The sequence below is a fragment of the Hippopotamus amphibius genome, chromosome 1 (genome assembly GCF_030028045.1).
Source record: "Hippopotamus amphibius kiboko isolate mHipAmp2 chromosome 1, mHipAmp2.hap2, whole genome shotgun sequence".
NCBI lineage: Eukaryota > Metazoa > Chordata > Mammalia > Artiodactyla > Hippopotamidae > Hippopotamus > Hippopotamus amphibius.
The window spans coordinates 9,527,831-9,551,642 of NC_080186.1; the positions used below are offsets into that span (position 1 = coordinate 9,527,831).

General features: G+C 52.0%; 1 protein-coding gene across 10 annotated transcripts in view; it reads right to left on the reverse strand.

The window, feature by feature from the left end:
* Positions 1-1,804: 1,804 nt before the first annotated feature.
* DHRS3 (dehydrogenase/reductase 3) overlaps positions 1,805-23,812 on the reverse strand; it is a 42,707-nt gene continuing 20,699 nt past the window's right edge. For 7 of the 10 annotated variants that reach the window (XM_057696745.1, XM_057696780.1, XM_057696762.1 and 4 more), the window contains exons 3-8: positions 11,858-12,001; positions 10,898-11,017; positions 10,320-10,558; positions 5,328-5,453; positions 3,519-3,645; positions 1,805-2,331 (exon numbers count right to left, since the gene is read on the reverse strand). In XM_057696745.1, the coding sequence (XP_057552728.1) occupies positions 2,206-2,331; positions 3,519-3,645; positions 5,328-5,453; positions 10,320-10,558; positions 10,898-11,017; positions 11,858-12,001 (882 nt within the window). In that variant the 3' untranslated portion in view covers positions 1,805-2,205. The remainder of the gene's footprint in view (positions 2,332-3,518; positions 3,646-5,327; positions 5,454-10,319; positions 10,559-10,897; positions 11,018-11,857; positions 12,002-23,812) is intronic. The other 3 variants (XM_057696737.1, XM_057696787.1, XM_057696719.1) reach the window with 2 other exon arrangements.

Genomic DNA, 23,812 nt, shown 5'->3' on the forward strand with positions numbered 1-23,812 from the left:
GGTGACACATACCCTTAAGGACCAAAGTGAAAGTGACAGGTCTTAGCTTGGCACCCCCATCACTTGCTGCAGTAAGCAAGGGAATCAGGAAGAGCCGGGTTCAAATTCTGGCTCCAGTGCTTACAAGCCCTACAAACTCGGGCACACAATTTCCCTGCTCTGAGCCTATTTGCTCACCTCTGAAGTGGTCTTTCTAATACCACCCCCTTGAAAGGTCAGTGCCTCTCTGGAGCTCTGCTCAGAACCTGGTGTGTATCACCTGGAGGCCGCCCCATCCCAGGGCAGTATCTGTCTGCCTCCCTCCATCCTGTGCCTACATTTCCATTTATCCTGATATTCCTATGGACAGCTCCTCCCACGGTGTGGCAGATTGCATTACAGTTCAAAATTACTGACCACTCCTCCAGGGGCGCTGTATGCCAAGCGGCTGTCCTTGGCGGGCTTGACCACATGACCGACTCTGACCAACGGAATGTGAGCAGAAGTGATGTGAGTTGTTTCCAGGCAGAAAATTTCAGAGCCAGTGTGCAGGTTCCCAGGTGTGTGTACTTCTGCCCCAAGATGACATCATCCCAGAGGGTGGCTCCTCTGTCAGCTGGGGCCCCAGAGTGAAGAGGACACAGAGCAGAGCTGCAGCCACCCTCCAAGGACAGGTGGCAATCGTAACACAAGCTCCATTGTTGGAAGCCATGGACACCTAGGGATCCTATTTTGTCTGGTACACCTTGTAGCTCTTGGAAGTCTTCAAAGGGGTTCCCAAGAGCTGACTTTTGTCTTCGGCTACTGCTAGGTGCAGTGGATAAATAACAGTTAAGATGTTAAGCTTCGAGGCTTGGCGGCTACTCGGTAGGCGCTCAATAAACAGTAGGCGTAATCGTGACTTGGCATCTCTGCCCACAGACTGACGACCAGCTGAGCTGCAAGACTGCTCTTCCTCTCACGTGAGTTGTGTGAAGGGCAGGCTTTGCATCCTCCCCTGCTCCAGCAAGCTTCTCCATTGACTTTGTGCCTGTGGTCTTCTCCATCGTCTCCTGGAACCACCGCCACTCCCCTCCCCCACCCTGCCACTCACCTGCAAGAGCTGTGTGGACGGAGGTGCCTTAGATGAGATTCCATTGTCCACCTTTCCCCTGGCCCAAGGTCAGGTTTATTAAGCTTGCTGCAGCAGGAGAGAGTGCACACCAAAGGAACCCTGGGGCATCTCTCCCCACATCTCCTTGCTGTCATTTTTCCCATTTAATGAGCCCATGTTAATCCCCTCTACCATTCCAGACCTCCTGTTCTCCTCTGCGATTTCACTTCTACCCCCTGCAATCAAATCTGGCCCGGGGGGCCCCTAGCACCCCCTTAGCACTGGCCTTGTTGTGCTGGTGCTCTTCAGGGTTTGGGCTTCTCAGCAATATTCCCCTCTCAACACCCAGCACAAGGTAGGTAGACAGTAGGAGCTCGATAAAGCCTGATTCTGCTCTCCTGAGTTGGTGGCCTGGTAGCTGGTGGGGCTGTGGTAGGGCAGAGGGCAGGTCTCTGCAGACTGGTTCATGATGGTCCTACCAGGGATGCAGGTAGGAAGGCAAAGTGACCCCCACCCCATGGCTGTTGGGCGGGGCCTGGCAGAGCTGGCCAGGAACCATGTACCCCCCAGTTTCTCTCCTGATCTCTGCCTTCTTCTTGCCTTCTCCACTCCCGGCAGCTGGGGACCCCGAGCAGACCAATTCTCTCTCAAAGGATGGGGTGTTGTGGTTGGGACTCGTCCCCTCCCCACTGCCCACTAAGGACCAGAGGTCAAGGGTTTCAACAAAGGAACTCGCAAAAGCCATTTCTCTTTATTTTGTATTCCTGCCATTCAACCAGTTTGCACAAGCTGAGGATGAGTGGATTTTGAGGGGAAGGAGGAGCGTGTGGGCACAGAAATAGTCTATGCACATTGCCGACTTGAGAAGTCTATGCACTTGGTTAGACTTGAAAAGCAATTTAACGATAAACTCTACAGAATCAGAAATGTACAAAAGTGTCAAGGCAGCTGCTGGCAGGTTTCTTGCCTCCCCATGGGGGTCAGAGTTACGCCCATCAGTCCTGTGCAAAGTCCTGGGGCTGGCCTGGGGGGGCAGCCAGATTCTTCCCCAGCACAGGAGCAGTCCTGCTCACCCAGCAGAAGTGTGCCAAGGGACAGGCACATGGGCGTTGTTCCCAGGTGCCCAGGCCCCCTCAGGTTCCGCGGCTTTCGAGCCTGTCTCTACGTCCTGCCTTTATGTCCGTCCTTTGAAAGTGTTCATGCAGGTGTAGGTTCCTGAGAATTTGTGGATCTCCTCGAGGGCAGCCTGTGGGAGTATGCTGGGGGGCGTGGGGAGGGAAAAGAGAAGATGGTCAGTGAGGGGAACAGCGGCCAAGTTACTGGTAGCCACACAAGAGTGATGGTTCCCATAAGCTCTCCCCGCTTCTCTCTCCAACACACACCAGCTCCCCCCACAAGCCACACCTAGCCACCCCTCCATGGAGGAAGGGCTTCCAAGTAAGTAGATAAATAGCTGTTTACAAGATCAAGGGTGGGGTACTTCCCTGGTGGCGCAGTGGTTAAGAATCCGCCTGCCAATGCAGGGGACACAGGTTGGAGCCCTGGTCTGGGAAGATCCCACATGCCATGGAGCAACTAAGCCCGTGGGTCACAACTACTGAGCCTGTGCTCTAGAGCCCTTGAGCCACAACTACTGAAGCTCACAAACCTAGAGCCCATGCTCCACAACAAGAGAAGCCACTGCAATGAGAAGCCCGCACCACAATGAAGAGTAGCCCCCACTCGCTGCAACTAGAGAAAGCTCGTGTGGAGCAACCAAGACCCAACGCAGCCAACCAGTCCATAAAAAAAACCAAAATAAATTAAAAAAAACAAACAAGATGCAGGGTGGGTGGTACAAACAAACTTTCAAAGCCACCTTCTTAGCACTGTAGATAATTATCTCAGAGATCAATTAACTCCAAATGCCACTTATTCAACAAATATTTACTGTGTGGGGCTGAGGCGTTAGGTACTGGGTTTCACCTCTTTTTTTTCCCCACGTGTTAACTTATTTATGAAGCAGCCACACTGCGCTCATGACAGAGTTGATACCAAAAATCTGTCCTACCTGCCACCTCAAGATTCTCAGCCAAGCTTGCTCCATTCCACAGTGATGTTTTATGATAGCTGGGACCTTAGGTTTTACTTCTCATCCTTTATGTTCCTCCATATACCTTCAGGCCGTGTTCTTTAGCATGACACAATCTCCTGCTTCTTGTGGGAAACGTCCCAGACTCACCCCTAGGTCTCTCCTGGGGCTCCCCTTAGCCCTGTGCTTCCCCAACAAGCACTGGAATTATGCTTGCTGTTTAGTTGTCAAGCCCATAGGTGCCTCTGTGGTAGATATTTCATCTCCGATGCCAGCACCTAGCACAGGGCCCGGCATAGAGACACCCTCAGTTCAGCTGTTGAATCAAATTGAAGGGCCCCGACCCATTCTAGTTGCAAGATGGGAAAGCCTCACCTCCAGCTGGAGCAATCTGCCAGGCTTCCTGGAGGCGGCGGCAATAGAGCTGAGCCTGTGAAGATTTCTCTCGGGGAAGGTGAAAGGGGGTGCAGTGCAGGGACTGGGGAGGAGCTGGCCTCTGCTTCTTATGGGAAAGTAGAGGGGGGTAGAACAGGAAATGTAGGCTGGGGGCTTACTGTGGAGAGTGCTGAGGTGTTCTAGACAAACTCGTTTTTTTTCTAGAATGTCCCCAAAGGCTTCTAAGAAGCTCCCTGAGGTGGACAATCAGCTCGGCTTTGGTGAGGACCCAAGTCCCTGCTCTTCTAAGGCTCATGGAGGCTGCCAAGGAGCATCTCAGAGCAACGGTCAGGATGGACTGGCGGAGGCTGAGGTGTGGCCCGAATGCCCTGAGCCCCCTGCCCCTGTGCCCACCCTGTGTTGCTGAAGGGGCTTTGAGTTTGGAGGAGGAGGGACGGACTGATGTGTCCCGCGGTCCTGAGGAATCGTGCCCGCTGTTAGAGCGGCTCCTCAGCTGCCCACCGTGTCCACAGCAGCCGGAGGGGAACCTGGTTTCCTGGGGGTGACATCTGACAAAGGCACTTGGGTGCTTCACTTCCCAAAAAGGCCTTTCAGGTCAGAGTCGAAGCTCTCTCTGCAGCATGAGAGGCCTGTGAACACCATGCTTAGTGGGGAAGCTGCAATGGCCCCTTCAGTGTGGGACTGGGATGGGAAGGGTTTGTTGCCCAGAGTCTGGAAAGTTCTGGGGAGTGTGATGCTGGGCAAATTCTGGAGGAAGATGGTCTCCTCTGTAAAGCCTACCCCCCAAGGTGGTCTGCCCTGGTAAATCTCACCAGGGATGTTTCTGTGAATTCCCAGCCTTTGGCAAGGAGACCCCTGTCTTCCCCATTAATTGATGTTTATTTTTTAAATTTTACTCTATTTTATTTTATTTTTGGCCATGCCACACGGCATGTGGGATCCTAGTTCCCCAACCAGGGACTGAACCCGTGCCCCCTGCAATGGAAGAGCAGAGTCAACCACTGGACCTCTAGGGAAGCCCCCATCTTCCCCATTAAATTAAACTTCCTGAAGGCTAGGGCCAAGATTCACTCTCTAGAATAGCAGTTCTCAAAGTGTGGCCCAGGAACCCTTGGGGGTACCTGAGATCTCTTCAGGGGTCTGTCTGAGAAGTCAAATTATTTTTATTATAATACTGTTAGGATTTGCCTTTTTAATTCTCATTCCCTCTAGGGTGTTCAGTTGAGTTTCCCAGAGGCTACATGACATGTGACATCACAACAGATTAAAATCAGAAGCAGATATGAGCATCCACTTGTCTTCAATTAAGTCAGATAATAAAGAGCTTTGCAAAAATGTAAAACAATGCCATTCTTCTTACTACATTCTTTTTTTTTTTTGAAAACATGCTTACTTTTCACAAAAATATTTATGTTAACACTGAATGGGTTCGTTATTGCTATTTATAAATGATTAAATGTATAAACCCTATAAACTTTTTCTCAGTCCTAATTTCTAATACAATAGATACAACTCACATAAATAAAAGCACTTTGGGTTCTTCAGTAATTTTTAAGCTTGTAAAGGGGTACTGAGACCAACAAGTTTGAGAACTGCTGCTCTGTAGTAAGGCTAGTAATTCCATGGCAACATGGCACCGCTCTGCTTTCCATGCCCACAGCAGACATGACTAATTGATCACATGGGTACTTCCTCTTGCCTGAGGCCTCGTCCCCACCGGGGTCCCCTGGGAGAAGGGGAAATGGCCGGTGTGAGCCTGACCCAGAGCTTCCTCCCTGAGCCATGTACCTTTTCAAGATAATGAGGGCGTGCATGGTCCACGGGAGCAGCAGGAGGGCCTGGTTGAGCTGCACGGCTTCCACCGTCCTCCTGGCCACCGTCTCCGGCTTCAGCGGGGGGAAGAGGTTGGGGAACCTGCACGCAGGAGGAGAAAGGGTGGGTTTCCCCCGAGAAGCCAGCGCTTCTGCTGAAAACCCCTGTGGCTCACATGTCAGGGTCGTCCCTTTGGCTTCTCCTGTGTGGGAGACTTGAGACCCGTTTGGAACACTCTTCCTGCTCTCCTGCTGCCCTGGACCAGTCAGGAGTTCCTTATCCCCTCACTCCTCCCAGCGAGTCTCCCCTTGAGAATTGAGGGCTTCTAAGCCCACCCATCCATCCAGGGATCTGTTCTCAGAGCACTACAGAGGGGTCCCCCAAAACCTCACTCACATCCTATCACTGCCCTGCTCAAGCCCTTCCAGGGCCCCTGCACGCTGTCTTCAGCCCTATCCTCTCTGGGCCCCACCTCTCCTCCTTCTCACTCTGCCCCACGGATCCTGGCCAATCCTGTCACTTAAGATCTTTCCCATCTCAGCCGTCCTGTCAGCCGGGCTCCCTCCTCCCGTCCGCTCAGAGTGTCCTCTGATCTCGTCCCCCTGGTAAGCACCTTGACTGAATGAATGGCCTTGTCCGCCCATTTGTTTCCTGCGAATGGCCTGTCTCCCCCATCAGCCCGTGAGTTCCCCAAGGGCAGAGGTCTGGTGGGTCTTGCTCCCTGCTGTGTGTCCTGTGTGCCATGTCCGGGATATAGCAGATGCTCAATAAATGCTTGCTGAAGGGATGGACCCTGAGCGACGTGTGTCCTGCCCACCCTTTGCAGAGGCAGGGGCTCTGCCGGGGTTGCCCTTCTCTGCCTGTCTTGCTGGTTCACTCACTTATTCCTTGATTGAAGGATTCACGCATCGATTCGTTCAGACATCTACAGGGTGTTTCCATGGGGTTGATGGACACATGAGTGAATGGATAAGTAAGGAAACATCGGGGGTTTCTCGTGCCTGTTCAGAGGCATCTGACCTGAGACCCGTACAGTGATGATGCTCCCTAAGCGCCAGGCCTGTGCTGAGTGACCAACAGGCATCATTTGCTCCAACTGACAGAGAAGGCAGCTGAGGCTCTGGGGAGGTGGGAGGTGGGGGGGTGGGGGATTCAAACCAGGCCTGCGGGAGTCCCAGGCTAGTGCTCTGTCTCTGCCCTCCTTGGACAAGCGGTGCTTGTCCACCGCTCCTGGGCCTATAGGCGCAGGGCTGATGCTGCTGGTTCTGACCTCAATCTCACAACGGGCTGGTGAGCTGCTCCAGCACCAGGAGGACTGAGGGTGATAAGTCACCTAGGGCTGATGTCACCCTGAGAAAAAGGCAACTCCAGGGCCCCCAGTGTGGGCTTGTCTAGCCTCCGAGAGTCCACGGAGCTCACCCCCAACCCTGTGCTTCCTTTGCCACCACGATGTGCTGCTAAGACGCCCGCGACCTTGCACACTGGAAGTGCCGGCCTCAGGGTCCTGCGGCTCACGATGCTGGAACCCCTTAGTCACGGTGGACAGGGTGGGTTTCCAGCCCCCATCTGGGCCAGTGCTGCTGCTGGGGGGATGGAAAGACAGGATGCACAGACCAAGCTCTGTGGGTTCGGGGGGCCTTTCCTGGTAAAATCCCTGCGGGAGAACCTGACAGAAGGGATGCCTCACACACGCCCGCTGGTGTGGCTTTCTCGTTTCCCGCCGTGGTGTGTGGGATGGGTACCTGGGGAACTGGCAGGGCTATGAACTCCCACGGAGGCTGCACAAACCCCTTGGAAGAGCATGCTCAGCCAAGTTCTATCTGTGTGGCCTTGGGCAAGTAACTGTGCTTCTTAGAGCCTCAGTTCTCTCATCTGGGAAATGGGGATAAGAGCTCCCACAGGGTTGCAGAAGGCCAACTGTGGCAGTGTTTGTAAAGTGTCTGGTGTGGCTCAAATATAGAAGAAGATCAGTAAATAGCAATTTACAAAAACCAGCACCCGCCTATATAGCCACTCTTGCCAGAAACCCCATCAATTTTGTCCTAAATATCTGTCTCCCACCCTCAACCCTGGGAAGCTGCTAAGCATGGTTGGAGAGGAAGCCAATGCTCGCCCTTCCTTCCTTCCTTCTTTCCTTCCTTCTTTCCTTCCTTTCTCTTTCTTTTTTTCTTTGTTTCTTTCAGGAAATGGGAGTCAGTTAGGTACCAATCAGCCTTTTACTGCTCTTCTCACAAACCCTTGGAGCTCACCTGCAATCCACAGGTAACTAACCTTCACCTAGTGTTTACTACTTGTCAGCCAGCTAGTTGATTCACACACGGGAGCTCATCTAGCCTGTGAAGTAGGGGTATGATTATCAATCCCTTCTTATAGACGAGGAAACTGAGGCACAGGAAAGCTAAGTAACTTGCGCAAGGTCACACAGAGCTGGGATTAGGCCCCCTGTAGTTTGGGCCCACATCCTAAACCACTGTGGAAAAACGATCTGGGAGGGGCCTTGGATTTCCTTCATAAAGTGATGGAGAGGAAACTACGCTAGAAGGAGAAACAGGCACAGGGATGTGAGGTCTGTGACTGTCCCACCCACTTCTGTACTCAGGGCGCCCAATTAGAACCATGGGTCGCCACTGCTGCACTTCCATCCAATATGCATTTATTGAGCACCTCCTGTATGCCCGGATGAAAAGAAACCAAACCAAGACATCACGAGGGGAGAAAATCAACATGGAACATTAATAGTCATTAATCCAGCCTCCTCTAAATTCAGAATCTATGATAATCTGCATATTAGTCAGGTGGAAATATATACATCTATGACAACTGAAGTCTGCTAGGAAGATTAACAATATATGCACTTATGAAGATGTTTGTGGTTAGTAAAAACAGTGAAAGGAGCAGTTCGTTACTGAGCATCTCGTGTGCTCCGGGCTTTGCACTAGATACGTTACCTGTGTTATTTCTAATTTGCCTGATAATTCTACGAGGTAAGTATTATTTCCACTGTTTGACAGATGAGAAAAGCAAAGCTCAGAAGCTCAGGGCAATAACAAAACTGGTTCAAGATTTCGCCACTGTACTGCAGCTGAGGTGTGATTCCAAACCAGGTGTTTTTTTAAATTTTATTTTATTGAAGTATAGTTGATTTACAATGTTGTGTGAATTTCTTCTGTACAGCTAAGTGACTCAGTTTTTTATATATATATGTATATATATATATATATATACATATATATATATGTATTTATATCATCATTCTTTTTCATATTCTTTCCCATTATGGTTTGTCACAGGATATTGAATATCGTTCCCTGTGCTATATAGTAGGACCTTGTTGTTTATCCATCTTATATATGATAGCTTGCCTCTGTTAATCCCAAACTCCCATTACTTCCCTCCCCTGCCCACCTCCTCCCTCTCCCACTCCCCGCTCCCCCAGCAACCACCGTCTGTCCTCTATGTCTGTGAGTCTGCAAAACCAGGTGTTTTGACTCTTGGCCAGCAAAACCAGACTCAGTGATAATCACTAAGGTGTCCTGAGTGACTCCCACACGGGATGCACTAGGCCACATGCCTTCCACTATCTCATGACATTCTCATGATGACCCTTCCATGCCATCCTCAAGTCTGGAAGAAGCTGATGCATATCGTTTAGAAGACAAAATTACCATTATATGTTGCATTGCAGAAAACAAGGAAAATAGTTTTTGGATGATTCCCCATTTTCATTTACCTATAACCTTACGCCCCTTCACAAGTGCACATCATTATAGCACCGTTTACTGGGCACTTACCAGGTAGCATATACGGTGTTGCATGCTAGACCCTATCACAGAACCCTAGGGGTAGACAGTCCCATCATCCCATTCTACAGATTAGCATCAGAGGCCAGAGTGGGAACTAATCAGAATCAAGGTGGCTCCCCCCACCACCCCCAGCAGGAGCCTGGCTCCAAAGCACAAGCTCTAAACTAGTGGTTCCCTTTCCCGTTGATTTAACTGGCCTGGAGGAGGGATGGTTGGGCTTCAGTATTTCTTTAAACTAAGCTATAGGACTTCCCTGGTGGTGCAGTGGTTAAAAACCCACCTGCCAATGCAGGGGACATGAGTTTGGTCCTTGGTCTGGGAAGATCCCACATGCCGCGGAGCAACTAAGCCCTTGTGCTACAACTACTGAGCCCGTGCACCACAACTACTGAAGGCTGCATGCCTAGAGCCCGTGCTCCCCAACAAGAAAGCCACTGCAATGAGAAGACCGTGCACCACAATGAAGAGTAGCCCCCAATCGCCACAACTAGAGAAAGCCTGTGCCTAGCAACGAAGACCCAATACAGCTAAAAATAAAAATAAAAATCAATAAGTAATAAAATTTTAAAAATAAACTAAGCTATAATTTTCATACAATAAAAGGCATAAATCTTAAGTGTCCACCACGATCAATTTTTACCTATGTAACCCCCCCACTCAAATCAAGAAAAAAGAACATTTCTAAAAGCCTAGAGGTTCCCTGGTGCTCCCTGCCAGGCTATGTCCCACTCCTCTAGCGGTGGCCATTGTTCTGATTTCTATCACCTCGGCCCAGTTTTGCCTCTTTCTAGAACTTCAGGCACATGGAATCATGCAGAATGCACTCTTGTGTCTCTGGTTTCTTTCACACAACATAGTGCTTTTGAGATTCATCCAAATTGTTCACGTAATCGATACTTTGTTCCCTGGTTATAGCTGTGTACTATTCCACTGCATGCATTCCGCATGGGTCTGAACAAGCCCCCTGACCTGAGAAGCAGGACCCTAAAGGACTACAGAACCTGACTGCCTTGCAGATGGAGAATCAGGTATGAGACCAAAAAGCCAGAGAGAAAGGGCTTCTGGCTTATGTTAAAATTTTGTCTCTCTGTGTATAACGAGTCCTCTGGTCCCATTTGCTGGAGGGACTTGGCTCGGGGAGGGGGGAGGGTCCCCTGCCACTGACCTGACCCTCATGCCCTGGAACATCTCGGTGCTGGTGTGGAAGGGCAGCACGGTGGTGGCGCTCACGCCGGGACAGTCCAGCAGCCCCAGGGTCAGGCTCTCCATGAAGGCGAAGGCTGAGGCTTTGGACGTGCAGTAGTCGATGGCGCCGGGGATGGCAGAGAGCGCCAGCACAGAGTTGAGACACACGATGTGGCCATTCTGCAGCTCCAGCATCCGCGGCAAGAAGGCCTTGGTCGTCTGAGAGTGGGAGGGGAGGTCAGCGTGCAGCAGCTGCAGCTTCCAACAGCTCCCCCACGACCAGCCTGGACACATGCACTACACCAGCGACCAGGCTTTCCTGGGATGGGAGGGGTGGGGCCCAAGGTCACCGAGCCCCCCATTTCAGAAAGTCCAGATGCCTCCTGGGGCAGCTGGTCGTCCATCTTGTCCGGCCACCCTGTCCTAGGACATCCCCCCTGGCCTGAGCCCAAGCCCTGGCGAGCCTCTCCCCACTGCCCTACAGCTCCCAGGATCCCTGGAGGGAAGGAACATGTCACTGACATGCCCAGGGCTGGCTGTGGCTCAGGACAACCTTACCCAGAACTGGCCCAGGGTGTTGATGTGCTGGGACTTGAGAAGGGCGTCATCGTCGCTGTCCATCAGGCTCTTCCCGTGGACCACGGCGGCGTTGTTCACCAGGATGGTGATGTCGCCCACCTGTGGGCAAGAGGGGGCCACAGGGCTGTTAGGGCAGCCAGCCTCAGTGGCCTGCACCTGGAGGGAGGGACCTGGCCTTGGGCTGTCACATCACCTCTCTGAGCATCAGTCTTGATGTGTAACATGGGGCTAATAACCACAGCAGAGTTGTTCTGAGGATCAGAAATAGCGTATGGCTGGGAATCCCTGGCTGTCCAGTGGTTAGGATTCAGTGCTTTCACTGTCGAGGGCCAGGGTTCAACCCCTGGTCGGGGAGCTAAGATCCCACAAGCTGTACAGTGCGGCCAAAAAACAAAACAACAACAACAACAAAAAGAGCAGAAAAAGGAAATAATTTATGGCACTTAAGGTACTGGGCACAGAGCACATCTATAATAAATGAGGTTATTGTGACACAAAAATAGTTAACATTTGCCATGTGCCAGGTATGTAACAGGGTGGTTTCTGCTCTCTTGGAGCTCACTGATGCACTCGGTCTAAATAGATGGCTGGAGTTGGGGGGATTTTTCCCAGAGGGCAAGGGGACATTTGTCCCCCAGGGTCTAGCACAGAAACTTACAAGATCTAAACTTTCAAAGGGGACAACAGGTGATCAGTCCTGTTATGTAATCAACCTATGCCCCCTAGTCCCTGCCCCCTGCAACACACATGTGCGCGCGCACACACACACACACACACACACAACTTGGGTCAGCTTCATAGAAAGCCCTCCAAGACGCCCTGAAAACAGCCATTCTGCCATAAGCAAAGCTCTCTCCCAGGTCACGTGAGAATGTTCACTTCGGCCAGCATTCCCCCAGGTTGGGCAGAGCTAAGGCCAGACCCTGCCAGGTTGCTTACCTTCTCCCGGACAGCTTTAGCCGTCTGGTACACCTCCTCCCGGTTGCCCACGTCGCAGATGAAGTAGTGGCACTCAGTGCCCATCTGCCGAATCTCCTCCGTCGTCTCCTTCAGGCATTTCTCAGTCCGGCCCCACAGGACGATCTGGAAGGACAGGATAGCAGTACTGAACAGGTGGTCATGAAGGAAGCCCTCATGAGTCAATGACTGCCATCAGAAATTCAGTACATAAAGTAATTTGCCCCAGGACTGACCTCCCTGATTCCATTTGAAGAGAGTATGCAGAGTGGCACAGTGGTTAAGAATCCACCTGCCAATGCAGGGGACACAGGTTCAATCCCTGTCCTGGAAGATTCCACATGTCATGGAGCAACTAAGCCCATGAGCCACAACTACTGAGCCCATGTGCCACAACTACTGAAGCCCACATGCCTAGAGCACGTGCTCCACAAGAGAATGTGAAGCCTGCACACTGCAATAAAGAGTAGCCCCTGCTTGCCACAACTAGAGAAAGCCCACGTGCAGCAATGAAGACCCAATGCAGCAAAAATTAATTTAAAAAAAAGAGAGTATGCAAAGTCATAATATGACTTGTTAACGGGATATAGCCTACTCTGAAGGGAACCAAGAGTTTTTGAGCCTGTTTATGACCCATTGATAGACACGTGATTCACAAGTCTTTCTTACGTATTCCTTCCAGGAAGACGTCTCCTGCCAGCCCAATTCCAATGATCCTACCTAGTTAAAAGTAGTACAGTGTTCCAGAATGGTCTCAGCTAGGAACAAGCTGGCCTTCTCACCACTGAGGTCTAGAGACTGGTAGATGAATGGACTGTGAGGGTCTGGCCAGGAGGTGCCTGGAGGCTGAGCAAAGCCTTCCTTTCTACCCAGCTGTGGTCCCAGGCAGAAAGAGGGCCGGGAAGACAGGCAGCTAGGCTCCCCCAGAGAAGGAAACACGACCTCACCCGGCAGGTAATAAACGCAGGACTCATTACACCAGGAGGTGACCCTGGAAGGACCAAGGCATGAATTCCTAAAGGGGGTTGGACAAATTTATGAATGGCTGGCTATAAAAGGCTCAGATGAGAGGCCAGGCTAATTCTCAACCTTGACCTACAGGAGAATGACACTCCTTCCCATGACACGTTGTTGGGTCCAGAGAGGCCCCTGTTGGTAAAAGAACCAGGGTCGGGTGACGGGGAACTAAGACTCCTGAGAGCCAGCTTAATGAGCAGAGAGGGAGAAAGGCTGGGGGCTGGAGAGATCCAGAGAAAGGAAGAGATAAAAGACTCCGGGGGGATTAATCTAATGGATTCCTAGTTTTGTCTCTTCTCTTTCTTTTAAAAATTATCAATGAAATTCCTCCTTTAAAAGTAAAACCTGGGGGTTGGGGTGGGATGAATGGGGAGATTGCGATTGCCATACATACATTACTAATAAGAAAAAAAATATCAAATTGTACACTTTAAATATATGCAGTTTATTATATGTCACTTATATCTCAATAAAAGTTCTTAAAAAGTAAAACCCAACACGGAAACCCTTTGTGTGAAACCAGTAAGAGGAATAAATTACATATCCAGCTCCATCTTTTCATACTCGAAAAGCAACGAATGAGAGCAGAAAGGCGGAGCTGGGAAGGCAAACATTTCCAAGTAGGGGTGATGGATTAACTCAGTCACACCAGACCAGAATCTAACTGATTTCTGTACTTTGCTCTGGGACTTGGTCTGGAGAAAAGTCACACAGATAAGTAGTTGTTGGAGATAACAGTTTATCAATGGTTTACCCTGAAATCTCAGAACTTTCACATAACCACAAAGGGCACAAAATGGGTGTAGTGGGCGGGACACACATATGTGTTGGTGGCTCCCATGGATTTGACTTTTTATTAGAGTTTTGAAAACTTTTGAAATATTTCTTAAAGGAAAATAAAAGTGTTCTTTCAACTCCTGACACATCTCTGGGAAAGTCCGGTTTGAAAACCCCACCTTGTCCAACCACTTTATTTATTTTAATTGAAGTCTTGAAATACAGGAAGGGCTTTACAAGGGAGAATTCCATCAGCCACCCTCCACGACCACAAAAGTCCTTCAAGAGCAAACGGTCTGCAATTAGACAGGCTCCAAGGGACACTTTCTTGTCTGTTGAACTAAAAACAGACTTAGAATGTGTTCCTCCAGGAGAGGCTGCAGAGATTCCCTTCATGGAGAAGAGATAAACGTCTGTTCAGGCATCTTCCACCATATCAGACCATGCCTTGTAGTCACTGTCTTCCTAGTTTCCTTCCATCCTACCTTGTCACCCCATCTGTCTGTCCCTCTACCTTTGCTCACATCCATCCATCCATCCATCCATCCATCCATCCATCCATCCATCCCACTCCATCATCCATCCATCTAATTTGTGAGTATGTCAGGCTGAAGTGAAGGAAATCCTTGGCCTCCTTTCTCCTGCTCTGGCCCTGCCTAACCCCACCCCACCTCCATCTCATATGGGGAACAGGACCCTGGGGCTTGCACAGTTCCCTAGGATCTGGCTGAGGATGAGAGAGGTGCCTCTGGGACTCTGAGAACCTCTGGACAAGTCAACAGAGAAGGGAAGCTTAAAGTGGGGGTGGGTGCTTGTTGGAAGGTGCAGGGGTCCAGATGCCTGGGAGCACAAGAAAACCAGCAGACGGGGAACTGGGGAGGCCAGCACAGTCTGCATGGCTGGAAGGACACCCTGGAGAGGGAAACAGGGGCTGCGGTGAGGGAGACGAAATGAAGGCTGTGCCCCACTCTCTTCCATGCCTGGGGAGGACACCCAGGTGGGACGCTGAGGGCTGGCCATTTTCTTTCGGGGGTCTGTTGAGGATGCCCCTGGTGGGCCAGAGGACTGGCCTCCTCAAGCTCTGTGCTCAGAGACCCCACCTCTCCCTGGGTGCTGTTATGGGTTTGCTTTCTGTCCTCCTCACCTCACCCCTCTGAGCTGGGAGCTTCCCGAGGGGCCTTGATTCTGCCTTGTTCATTTCATATCTCAGCGTCCAGCAATGCGAGTGCTGTTTGTTGAATGAACAAAACTTCATGGCCCCAGGTAGGATGGGGTGGGAGGGGTTAAATAGCCTCTCTGAGGCCACGACAAGCCTGCTTCCTTGACTGAGCCATTTTAGGGTCCCAGAAACTTCAACACAGAGGCTACTTAGCCCAAGAGTCAGCGGCCGGCGTGCGTGTGCCTTGCCGTGTCTCTCTCTGCGTGCGTGTGTGTGATCAGCCTTTGCACTGCTGTGTGTTTCCTCGGGCTCTCGGTGGATGCTCAGAGTCCCTGGGGAGCCAGGCTGGGCATGTTCCCATCTTAGGACCCAGGCACATCTCCATGGTGACGGGGACGCCAGGGCTGGTCACCTTGACAGAGCCTACAAGTAACTGAGCCACTGGGAGTGAGAGGTGAGGGAGACAGCTGAGTGGAGGAACGGGGGTCCTTCCTGGGTAGGTGCTGCCCGATTAGAGCTGCTACAGTCACTGTCCCTCCTCCTCCAGTCCCCTGCCCAGACCCCTCTGGGGACTCAGAGCCACTGACCAGAAACCTGGCAGGTACAGCTCAGAGGCTGGCCCACGTGGCTGCTCACCAGAGTTACCTGGGGGTGACCCCGGACAACTGACAGCACAGGAGTCCTACCCAGTGCCCAAATGCGGGTGAAGAGGGGGCAGGAAGGAGGCAGGGGGCTGAGAGGAGCGTGGGGTGAGCAGCCTGGGGAGGGGGCAGATTCAGGAGCCCTTGGAACCCAGCAGGGCCTCCTCTTAACTCCCAGGACAGGGAGCAGCTGGGGCAGGTCCACGGCCTCGGGATTTACTCTTAAGCCGGGTTTATAAAATAAGAGCTCAGGGGCGCGCCACACCTCCTGGCCTCCCCTCCCCTCGAGGGCAAATGGCGAGCTTCTGTCCCAGCGAGCAGGAGGGAAGGGGGGTGAAGACCTCTGGCCTCCCAGGCCTCCCAGTGGAAGCACGGTGTCCACCCTCCTCTCCCTCGGAGCTGCCCTCACAGTGAGCCTAGACCCCGGAGTGGCCCCCAAAGCTGAAGGCTCAACAATCCACTTTTTTGGCTGAGGATACTGGCTCAAAGGCGCTGAGTTAACTTGTCCAAAGTCACACTCAGTGGGTGGCGGGGGCAGGATTCGAACCCAGAGCCTTTGTCCTCCACAGATGCACCCCTGAAAGCCAAGGCATGGTGGAAATTTTCCGAGCATTGAGAATTCCACTCCCAAATCCCATGCGTCCTCACACCAGTGTTTATTCCCACCCAGCTTCATCTCCCTCGACGTCCACAACCCTGTGTGTCTGCTCACCAGGACCTCATGGAGGGCTGCAGCGGGCTGGGGGCTGTGCATCTTTGGGAGTGAACAGAGAGCAAAACAGACATGGTTCCTGCCTCAGGGAGACAGCGAAGGAATGAGAAAACCATAGGACACAAACCGCTGTGAGTGGGTATAATAAAGAGGGGAACGTCGTTGAAATTGGGGCATTTCTGAGGTTGCTATATTATGCCCATTGTATACCGAAGGAAACTGCAACTCAGAGAGGCTAAGCAACTTGTCTGAGGTCACACAGCAACCAAGGGGCAGAGCTGGGATGTGAACTGAGGTTTTTCACCCCCATGATTCCCTCTCCCAGTAGGAGAAAAGCCATCGCCTCTCTTCATGGGGTCTTGTGGCGATTAAGTATGCAGAAGCTGGCACCCACCCAGTGTTCAGCACGTGTTCTCTCTGCTACTATTCCCCATGGAGAAGAAGAGCTGAGAAAATCACAGCACAGCTCCATGATATACCCTCTTCTGCAGCCACCAGAATGATGAGAGTTCACAGCATGGGAAAAGGATCAGGAGAAAAGCATTATCGATGTAGGATAATCTCAGCTCTAGAAACGTAACAAGTGGATGGACATCAGCAGGTTACATGGGAACAGGGGTTGTCTCTGGTGGGATCATAGGTCTGCTTTTTTGTGCATGTCTATACAGGAAAAATGCCCCTAAAAGAGACGCATCATCATTTATGATCTTAAAAAAGGAGGACAGAATAAAAGCTTTCCTGCTGATCATTTCCAAAACAGACCATTTTCACACAAGTGACTCCGCACCGCCAGTCCAGCCCAGCTTGCTCCCCAGGCCTCTTCAGGGCTCCCCTCCACTGTGAGGTGACTATGTGCATGTCTCTCCCCACTGCTGAGTGAATGCACGAGGGAGCTCACTGGGGCTCCAGAGTTCCCGGCTTATACTCACTCATTACGTGTTGTACTTGGCCCTATGTGTGCTCTCTCACCATTTCACATCTACATACTGTCTCTTGGAGGGCAGGAACTAAATCGCACCCAACCTGGGCTCCCTGTGACCCTACCTAGTGCCCAGAATAGACTGTTTTTCTCTGTTATAAAAGCCAAGGCTACTTGTGGACTCCTATTCATCCTGCAGAACCCTGCTTGAATGGCCTCTCAATTCTGAAGCTTCCCTGGCTGCTCCTTTCATCGTTCCTACAATAATAACACCACCACTGTACACTGGTAAACATTTATTGAGCACTTTACATCCAAGTGCTTTCTCCTTTCATCCTCAAAATCCCACCAGTAGGTATGATTTCTCTCTCCTTTCTCCAGGTGGGGTGCAGACAGGTAAATGACAAGGTTACACCATTTATAAGCAGCGGCATAGTGTGGCTCAGATCTCGTGTTCCTGAGAGCCAACACTAACCCTTGTTTGTACCACCACTAGTGCACAGATGTGAGCACGCTGGGCCTATTTGTGAACACCCTGCTTCCCCCACAAGCTCGAGAGGTCCTCCAGGGAGTCCTAGTCATCTGGTAACCTCAGCATCCAGCATGGGCCAGGTACAGAGTAAATGCCAAAGAGTGTTGTCACATGGCACTGGCCCCAGGAAGCCTCGAGAAAAACCTGCTGATCAAAGAACAGTGAGTACCCCTCCTCCACCCAGCCTTGCCTTCCTCCCCAGAGGGGCTCACACAAATGCTTGGCCTTGGCGTTCATTGCCGGAGTTCAGCTGTGGTGCGTGGTCCCACCAGGGACATGAGCTGGGTGGTCTCTGGGCGGGTCCCAAGAGGAGCATCTGTTTGTAATTGGCAGCCCCCTGCTTTGGAGCAGAGCAGCGTTGAACTGGCTTCTCAGAAGGAAACAAAATACCCACCAGAGACCCCGAACCACAGCAGGGTGGGTAGGGATGGGAAGGTCACAATTTGGAGGGCACCTCCACGCTCAGCACCTCCAGCAGGAGGATGTGAATAAAAATCTATCCTGTGGCCGGATGAGAACACTCAAGCAGTAAAACCAAGTGTCTGATACCGAGCAGGGGGCGAGCAAGGAGGGGCTGAGCGGATGTGCCTGTAGGCAGCAGGTAATATTTGAAACAGTGATACACATGTGCTCAGTAGGTACGCCTATAGGATAAGTTACATTTTGAGCTTTCTTCTCTTCACATCCTTGTCCATTTCCAAAAAGAGACCCCCCCCCACCCCCTACTCCTCTTGTAGAGTAACTTAGAACAGGGGCTCAGGAGCCAGACGGCCTGTGTTCAGTTCTCTGATCTACCACTTACCAAAACTTGGAAAATCCATTTAACCCCTCTATAAATTAAGGTTATAAAACATCCACTTGGAAGGGTGGTTGGGAGGATGAGGGAAGGACAAGAAAAATGCTATTATTTTTATTACGATGACGACTACTATTATTATTAACCCAGGAACAGAAATAGAGCACCCCTGCCCCGCTCACAGAAGATCGTGCCATCCTCCACAAAATTGGAGTCACGGGGGTGATGGGTGCCAGGAAGGCCCCAACCAGGGCTTCTTTGCCTCATCTATGGACACAGCCTTGACCAGGGCTGAACCCCAGAATCTTAGAGAGCTCCCCATTCCTATCCTTCCACCAGACTTACAGGACCCCTCTTTGTCCACACCCCTGACCCAGGAAGGAGGAGAGCAGCGTCAAAGGCCTCCAGCTGCAAGGCAGGCTGCCAGTCACCCATTAGGAGAATTTCTTGGGAGGAGAGAGAGAATTTCACGCTGAGCTCTGGGGACCCTGGGGGCTCTAGTGAGGAGCTTCAGGGGCTGCTGAGGGGTGGGGGGCTTGGTAGACAGGGTCCTGACCCACCCCTCCATCCTCCATCCTCCAGAGCAGTGGCACTTTCGTTAGGCTTCTATAGGAGTCATTTCTACAAAGATCCCGCTGCTAAAATAATAATAATAATAATAATAATAAAGTTTGAATGCTACCGCTCTTGATCACAGCCCTTTGCTCTCCAGGAACGAGCCCAGGTTGGATGCCTCTAGCTCTCACCCATTGCGAGTGCCGCCTGTCACTCCTGCATCCCCAACAAGCCATCAGCCTTTCTTCTTCCAAAAGGCAACCCTTCTAAACTGATGACGGCGATCGGGTACCGCCTCCAGATGTCTCCTTCCTGGACTTTCTGCCTTTTCTCCAGGGAAGCCTGTTTCCAGACTCTACAACCCTGTCTGCACCTGCCCTTTAAGCAGCCTCAGGTTTATCACCTGTGTCCCACTGTTGCCCTGTGACCTCAGCGGGTCACCATGGAGCCTTTCTCTTGGGGACCCAGGCCAGAGCCCGCCTTCCCCTCTCGCTCTTGCACCACTGCACCACTGCGCGCCCCAAGCGGCAGGCAGGGCCTCCCACGGAGCCGCACGTGGTCAGATTGCACAGGCTCGTCCCCTGCCCGGGCCTGCCGAGAATGTTCTGGCTACTGCTGGCTCAGCTGTTGGAAAGGATTGTTTTGAAGCTCCTCAAATTAGATCGCCCAGCGGTGTCCTCCTCCCACAAGTCGCTGACCACAGCCTGGAGCCGGCAGAGACTTCCTCCCGGCCGCCGTCCAGCCTGGAACCGGTCCCTTAGGAGGCACAGGGATGACCTTGAGTGCTCGCTACCCGCCCACACCGAGCTCAACACCTGCCTCAGTCGCTCACCTTGTCCTCTGACAGCTCTACGAGGGGGTATCGTACCCATATTGTATATGAGAAAACCGAGGCACGGGGGCTATCTGATATACCCAAAGTTACTCGGCTGGTAGGCCGCAGCGGGACGTGGGACGAGGACTGGACAGTGAGGCATCCACATCCCGGGGAAAGAAGGAAAGATGCCACCCTGTCCTGATACAGTGCCTGGTCTTGCTGACCAAGTATTGGCTGAATGGGTGGCAGTGGTGGTCCTCGCCCCACTGCAAGGATACTTGGGGGCCTTTGGAGCACAGGTTGGCATGGTGCCCAGGGCTGGTGGTTGGGGGTGTGCCAAGAGCATCCTTGGTTCTGTCACTTCCTCCACTGCTACCATTCTGGGCCCAGCCCCCATCATCCCTCACCTGGACCACAGCCATGGCCCAAAGTGGTCTCCCAGCTTTGACCTTTGCCCCGATGCCCCTGCCTCAGTCTATTCTCAACACAGCAGCCAGAGAGATCCCTCTGGAACGAATATCAGATCTTGTACTCTGCTTACAACTCCCAGTGGCTCCCATCTCACCCGGAGTGAAATCTACAGTGTTTACTATGACCACAAGCCTTTCCTGCTCTGCTCTGCTCCCATCTCTCTGCCTCAGCTCTTCCCCTCCCAGGGCTGACTGGTGTCCGCCACATTGGTCTCCTTGCTGGCATAACCACCCAGCCCGCTTCTGCCTCTGGGCCTTTGCACCAGCTGGTCTCTGTCCTCTTCCCCCAAGTGGCCCTCTCCCCAGTGCTCTCTCTTCTTACAGGTTCTGACAAAATGTCTCTTTACCTGAGAGGCCTTCACGTAAAACCCTTCTGACCCCTACAGATACTCCCTCCCTCCCCTACACTACCCCTGCTTTCTAAAAATAATTTTTTATCAGCAGTCTTTACTTTTTAGAGCAGTTTTAAATTCACAGCAAAATTGAACAGAAGGAACAGAGAGTTTCCATTTAACTCCTGCCCCCACCACAGGCACAGCCTCCCCACTGTCCACATCCCTCACCAGAGTGGTACATGCGTCACAGCCGATGAACCGACACTGACATGTCATTATCACCCGAAGTCCGTAGTTTACATCAGGGTTTACTCTGATTGTTGTACCTTCTATGGGTTTTGGCAAATGTATAACGACGTGTCCACCACTGTAGTATCAGAGACAGTAGTTTCACTGCCCTGAATATAGTCTAGGGTTTCCCTCTTTCTCTCCGACCCCTGGCAACACTGATCTTTTTATTTTTTTCCATAGTTTGGCCTTTTCCAAAAGGGCATAGAGTTGGAATCATCCAGGATGTAGGCTTTTCAGACTGCCTTCTTTCACTTAGTCATATGCATTTAAAGTTCCTCTGTGGCTTTTCTTTTTTCTTTTTCATAAATTTATTCATTTATTTTATTTTTTATTTTTTGGCTGCATTGGGTCTTCATTGCTGCGTACGAGCTTTCTCTAGTTGCAGCAAGTGGGGTCCACTCTTCATTGTGGTGTGCCAGCTTCTCACTGTGGTGGCTTCCCTAGTTGCGGAGCATGGGCTCTAGGCACATGGACTTCAGTAGTTGCGGCATGTGGGCTCAGTAGTTGCGGCGCACGAGCTTAGTTGCTCTGCAGCATGTGGGACCTTCCCAGACCAGGGCTCGAACCCGTGTCCCCTGCATTAGCAGGTGGATTCTTTACCACTGCACCACAGAGGAAGCCCCTGTGGCTTTTCATAGCCTGATGGTTCATTTCGTTTCCGTGCTGAATGATATCCCACTGTCTGAATGTTCCACAGTTTATTTATCCATTCACCTACTGAAGGACTTTTTGGTTGCAAGTTCTGGCTATTAGAAATAAAGCTGCCATAAACATTTGTGTGCATGTCCCTGTTTTTTTAACTTCCCAGATCTCTTCTTTTCCAGTCACTGAGTCACACATGTCTCCTTCCATGAGGAATACCTCATGTCCCCAAGGACAGAGGGCACCCCCTCAAAGCCCAATACAGCTACCTGCCAAGAGCCACAGCTCAGAAACCAAGTGTGACAACTCAGCTAAGTCCCATCTCATCCTTGAGTGTAATTCTTGGGAAGCTTTTTGGTTCTGAGATCACTGGAAAAACCTTTCAGGGAAACCATCGCAAAGGCTGATTCTCTGGGAAAGCAGAGTAACTTCTCACTTCCAGCCAGAAACCCAAGGGCTGTGCCTCCCCCTGTCTGCCCTCAGACCACACTTCCAAGACACGGGGCTGGGGAGACTCAGACTAGAGTCACTGGCTGAAGCCCTGTGACTGCTGACCTAGTTCCTCCCTCTGGACCTTCGGATGGAGAATGCCAGGTAACCTTGAGGTGAGGGTGCCAAGGAAGGAGAGGAAAGGCAGCGTTTGCAGACCACTCTCCAGCCTGGTGCATGTCTTCGGTAATACTATCCTGAGAAATGGGACCATAAGTCTAGTGCTCAGACAGGCTGAGTAACCCATGCTGGCTGTACAGCCGGAAGTTTCAAAGCTACACTTGAACCTGAACTCCGTACAAGCTCTCTCACTACTCCCTGTCTCGCCTCATTCACTCATTTGTTCGTTGACTCACTCAAAGAGTATTCATTGGGTGGTAACTGGATGCCAGGCACTGTTGGAAGCCCCGGGATACAGTAGGAAATAAATTCATCCGAGCCTCCTGGAGTTTGCTTTCAGTGTGTATGGGGAAGATGGAGGCCAACAGACAAAAAGTGACTGACCACATGATAGATAAAGGTGGCCAAAAGTGCATGGAAGGAACAGGAAGCTTTGTAGGGAGCCTGGATAGAGTGATCGTGAGGTGGGAGTGATATTTAGATGGCGGGGGGGGGGGGGGGGGGCACAGGGAAAGCCTCTCTGATAAGCTAACATTTGGGCAGAGACTTAAAGGAAATGAAGGAGGAAGCCATGCAGACATCTGGGGAAGGAGCATTCCAGGCAGCAGGAACAGCCCATGCAAGGGCCCTGAGGTAGGAATGAGCTTGGTGTGTTCCAGGACCGCAAAGGGGCCAAGTGGCAGAGCTGAGTGGGAGACAAGAGGTTGGGGGCTGTAGCCGGTGGGATTGGGGGGGGGGAGGGGGCGGGAGGCTTTGTAATCTATTCCCAGTGAGATGGGAAGTCCTTCAGAGGGTTGTGAACAGAGAAAGGACAGCTCTACTTGGATTCTGGAACAAGTTCTGATGGCAGCACTGGGGGTTTGGGAGGAAGGCTGGCACCAGGGCAGTGGACGAGGGCCAGTGAAGGGCTGCCGCTGTACCCGCAGGTGACCGACGTGACAGGTGGAGGGGAATGGGGCTGGAGCACTTGGGTGGAGGTGATGGAGGAGGACGGATTCAGCGTGGCTGCAGGTTTGGGCTGCCACAGGAAGAGGGGTGCCAAGAGGACCCTAAAGGGTTTGGCCTGAGAAAATGGAAGAAGTGCGCTGCCATGAACTGAGGTCCTAAGCCTCCCTCTCCTGGGAAGGCGGGCTTTGGCAGGTCCCAGGTATGGAGGAAGAGAAAAATCCTGACTTGGATTCCCCAGGTCCCTTCAGCTTCCAGAATACTCAGCTTAAGCCGAGGGAGGGAAGGAGGGAGGAAGGGGAGGGGCGGTGAGGGAGGAAACAGTTCCAGGTGGCAAGGGCGGGCTCCTCAGGAAGAGGGTGCCTGGACGTGGGCCAAGCAGGCCAGCTACCCACCTAGCGTGCCCGAGTAAACACAGCAGTTTCCAATAACAAAGTGGTCGGGCCATCACAGCCTGCTCCGTGCAGCGAGGCAGGTCCGTGCGCATGCGATGCGGTGAGGGGGTGGCAGGAGTGGCTGCCCGGGGGAAACCTCAAGAATCAGGCAGGAGGCTCCAGGAAGTCCTTCTGAAAATGGGCCCAGGGACGGGCGGAGGGTGGGGTCCTGCGGGGGTCCCTCGAGGGGGTGGGTGGGACTGGGCTGGAGTCCTGGGTGGGGATCGGGCTGGGCTCCCATTCGGCACAGAGGAAAGAGGCGGAAGGGGTAAAGGCGAAGGGGCTG